This window comes from Silene latifolia, chromosome 7, assembly GCF_048544455.1.
Source record: "Silene latifolia isolate original U9 population chromosome 7, ASM4854445v1, whole genome shotgun sequence".
In the NCBI taxonomy this organism is placed as follows: domain Eukaryota; kingdom Viridiplantae; phylum Streptophyta; class Magnoliopsida; order Caryophyllales; family Caryophyllaceae; genus Silene; species Silene latifolia.
The window spans coordinates 121,136,527-121,140,844 of record NC_133532.1 but is presented as its reverse complement, the minus strand read 5'-3'; the positions used below and the strand labels follow the sequence as shown (position 1 = coordinate 121,140,844).

Here is a 4,318-nt window from a genome sequence, read left to right as displayed (position 1 = left end):
AAGTTTTCTTTCCCCAAATTTACAACATAGTTGGACTTTTCTTTTATCAATTAAGCCAACTTCTATTATCAAACTATGACAACGTAAACCAACGTTTACAATTGTTGTTTAAGGAATTCGTAGGACATGCAACATAGTTTCAAACCTCTAATCAATACACCTCCCCATTTCAAAGCAGTTTCCTTCAAGGTAGAGGTACTGATACGAATTTCATTGTTGCATCAACAATAATTCACTCTATGAAGACTGGGAAAGGTAAGTCTGGCTGGTTTGCTTTGAAAGTTGATTTGGAGAAGGCGTATGATCGCCTTGAGTGGAGTTTTATTAAGCACTATCTATCCAACCTTAATTTTGATGATCACACTATCCAACTAACCATGAGTTGTATCTCCTCTACGTCTTCGTCAATTACCTTTAATGGTACCCAAACTGACTGGTTCCTCCCTTCTAGAGGTATCCGACAAGGTGATCCCTTTTGATGGTTATCAAATAATACCTCGCAAGTGCACGATTTATTAGTGTGCAAAATTGAGGGTCGATCCCACAAGGAGCTAGGAAGACTACTAATCGTTTTAACTATATCGTTTAGTTAAGTCGACAATAAAGGATGAAATTGTTATACTAAAGCTACCTAAGACAAAATAAAATACAAACTAAACAAGAAATAGGTAAATGAACAAGAGGAAAGGATAAGTTGTAAATCAAATGATTTAAAAGCCTAAGACTCGGTTCTCCCTCAACAATTCACAACTTCACACAATTAATTCCCTAGGATAATCATAAGGGTAGCAAGGTGAGGAGGAGATGGCTCTAATTCGCCTAAGACCCCCCTCTTGGGTTCGAAATAGGACGCTAGCACTACCCACCAACCCCCCCTCTCGGGTTCGAAGGTCGGAATCCCTAACTCAACACCCAACAACCCCAAAACGTGCACTTTTCCAAGGAGGTCAAGAATTTGGTCAAGGTCTTTAAGTACTCGTCGTAATCCGGGTCATCCCACTCCTCCTCTCGGAGGTCGATTTCAAACGCTAGTCTAGAGGTACTCTCCCTTGGTTCTCCCTGTCGGTCTCAACCTAGGTTAGCAATAGGGTCAAATTCCGGGTATCCAATTTACAACCTAACCAACTCTCGTTGGTGGACAAGGGTCACAAATCGACACTACCCAAAATCAATCCATAAACCATATCATTCCTCTAAACTACCCTCACCAATTTCCCCAAATAATTAGCCTTTATGAGATTCAATTAGTGAAGTTACTCATGTCGGGTCAAACCGAGTCCTAGTAGAAGACTACTCACTAATCATGTTTCTAAAAGCAAGAGAAATAACAAAGATGGAATCTTTAAGCATAAACATGGTGGGAGGATAAATTCTACTACTAATCATGCAATAATCCAACACAAATTATGAAGAAAGACAATTTAATCTAATAATGATGAGGATTAAACTAAAAGACACAACCTTTAACTCAAGTAACTCAAAGATTCAATCTTCAACACAAGGAAATCAAAGACTCAATCTTTGGGTGTAAATAACAATGGTGAACAAAGAAAAGATGAACAAGAGAGAGAATAACAACAATCAAACAACTAAAATTGGAATACCAACATAAACAACTAAATGAAACTTAAGAGAAAAGCAAATGTAAACAAATGAAATTAGGAAGAGAAATTATACCAACTCAATAGCAAAGAAAGGAACTTGGATTGAAAAATAAGGAAGGAGATGCCTTCAATCTTCTTACAACCCAATTTCTACACTAATAATGGTGTAATTATTGAATAACTTGCTCTAATTAGGGAAAGATTAACAAGGTAATTAGTAAAGTTTGAAACTTGGAAATAAGAAATAAATTAGATCTAGGGTTATGTGTCTAAACACGATTTTGAGGGAGTATTTATAGTATCCTCCTACTTAGGTTACAAAAAAAAGGGAATTAAGACAAAACATGGGTAGCAGCGACCGCCAGCCGGTCGACCGGCGTCCGGCTGCCCCTCCGGCGCCGAGACATGTCAAATTTGAAGCTTTAAAATGGCTAAGCTGAAGCTCCGCCGATTGACCGGCCGCCGGCTGGTCGGCTCAGGAGCATCCTCTGCTTTTTCCTCCCCTTTCTCCCTTGCTAACTTCCTTGCGTGCCTTGTTTCTTGCCAAATTTCCATTAGCTAGCTCAATTACCTACAATCAAGTGCCGGAATCGGTAATAGCGGGAATAATAGGCAAAATGCAAGAAAAAGGCCTAAGATTGTGCCTAAGTAGTCCAAAAGATTAGCAAAAAGGAGGGTAAAAAGGGGTCGAATGTTCAATCATCACCTTGTCCCCCCTTATTTTTATTCTTTGCATGGAATTCCTCTCTAAACTCATTGATGACTTTTGTAGCACGGGTGATTGGACTCCTTTTACCATTGGTAAAGGAGTCTCTGCTATGGAGTTTTCCCATCTTCTTTTTGCCGATGACTTGCTTCTTTTTGGGAGGGTGGATCATAAAACCCTTCGGACCCTTGAAGAAACTCTCGACCTTTTCCATCAAGCCTCTGGTCTCTCTGTTAATAAAGCGAAGAGTACTATTCTTTTCTCTCCCAATGCTGATACAAACCTCACCTCTCTTTTTTGTACGTCCCTGGACATCAAGGCATCCAATGGTCTCGGATCCTACCTTGGGTTCCCTCTTACCAGTAAACGTCCTTCTAGGAATGACGTGTCCTTTATTGTTGATAAGGTCTGTAGCAAGCTATCTATGTGGAAATCCAATTTTATCTCAAGGGCGGGCAAGTACACTTTGATCAAGTCCACCTTGAATGTTATCCCTGCCTATTGGATGCAATGTATTTCCCTCCCAAAAAAAATTAACGAGGATATCAATCGTATTGTGCGCGATTTATTTTGGGGTGATGTGGGGGGTAAGAGAGGATCTCATCTTCTTTCTTGGGACCATCTTACCCTTCCCACTTCTCAAGGGGGCTTGGGCTTAGAGACAGTCAACTTTTAAATAACACTTATCTTGCTAAGCTCTATTGGAAAATGACTTATTTCCTCTCTAATCTTGCTGCTAGAACTCTTCGGGCCAAATACCTTAGTGGGATATCCCCCACAAGGTTCAATCGTGGATCTCATATATGGGGGAATCTCGGTAAGATTTGGCGGTTCTTCACTGAGTCGTCTAGATGGGTGGTTGGGAACGGAGGGACGGTCCGGTTTTGGTCTGATGTCTGGGCTACTGATGCGCCCCTTAGAAACCTCGTTCAAGCCCCCTTGCCTCTTGATGAGGAGAACCTTCTTGTCTGTGAGCGTATTGTTAACAATGAGTGGTGTCTCAACAATTGCCCCTTTTTCCCTTCCTCCTACTATTACCCAACTTATTAAGAGTGTCCCCATCTCTCTTTTTAATTTTGCGGATGTTCATGCCTCTATTTTTGTTGATCAAAATAAATTCTTCATTGCCCGGGCCTACGACCATGGCTTTAGACCAAAGCTGCTCATCTCCCCGGCTATAAATTTTGACCTTGTGTGGGCTGCCCCCACTATTCCTAGGATCCGTTTTTTCCTTTGGCTCGCTTGCTGGTATCGTCTTCCCACTAGGACATCTCTTTACACTAAGGGTGTGTGCGCCTCCAATAAGTGTCCCTTTTGCCCTTCTGACAATGAGGATGCCTTCCATGCCCTAAGAAACTGTGTCCGTGCCCGCCAAGTGTGGGACACTTTTGATATTCCGACGGGATTTTATAATGGTACGGATTGGCTCTCTAGTAACCTTGAGTGTAGTAAGGAGTCCCCTACGTCCTGGAACACTATCTTTTCTTTCGGTGTTTGGCTGATATGGAAAAGGCGTAATGCATGGGTCTTCCAATGGCGTTCTATCCCGTTTACTGACACTTGCCACATGATTAAAAACCAGGCCCTTCAATATACCACAACTGAAAACTTGATCACCCTGACCTTGACCCACCTCCTGCTTTGACTACCCCCTCATGGACTTCCCCTGCTAGTAATACTATTAAAATAAATGTCGATGCTTCTTGGATTTCGTGTGACAAACATGCAAGAATTGGTTTCCTCTTGAGGGACCATAATGGTATTTGGGCTGGTGGCGGATGGAAGACTATCAATGCCGAAGATGCTTTATGTAGCTATTCGAACAACCCTCCTTTACTCCTTGGAAGCGGGCTGGACTGATGTCTATCTTGCTACCGACTGTGCACAAGCTAACAAACTCATCTCCTTGGATAGTGTTGCTCCCTCTCGGATTACAAATTTGATAAATGATTGCAGGGTGCTAAAGGATCGCTTCCAAGTTTGCCGTCTTTCCTTCGAAGATAGGAGG

The 4,318-nt window shown here is 41.9% G+C and overlaps 1 protein-coding gene across 1 annotated transcript; it reads left to right on the top strand.

The window, feature by feature from the left end:
- The first annotated feature begins 2,338 nt into the window (after positions 1–2,338).
- Positions 2,339–3,955, top strand: LOC141590655 (uncharacterized). The gene is made up of 3 exons (XM_074411226.1): positions 2,339–2,716; positions 3,007–3,305; positions 3,577–3,955. Exons 1-3 carry the CDS (start codon positions 2,339–2,341, stop codon positions 3,953–3,955), a joined length of 1,056 nt encoding a protein of 351 aa, XP_074267327.1.
- The last annotated feature ends 363 nt before the right edge of the window (positions 3,956–4,318 follow it).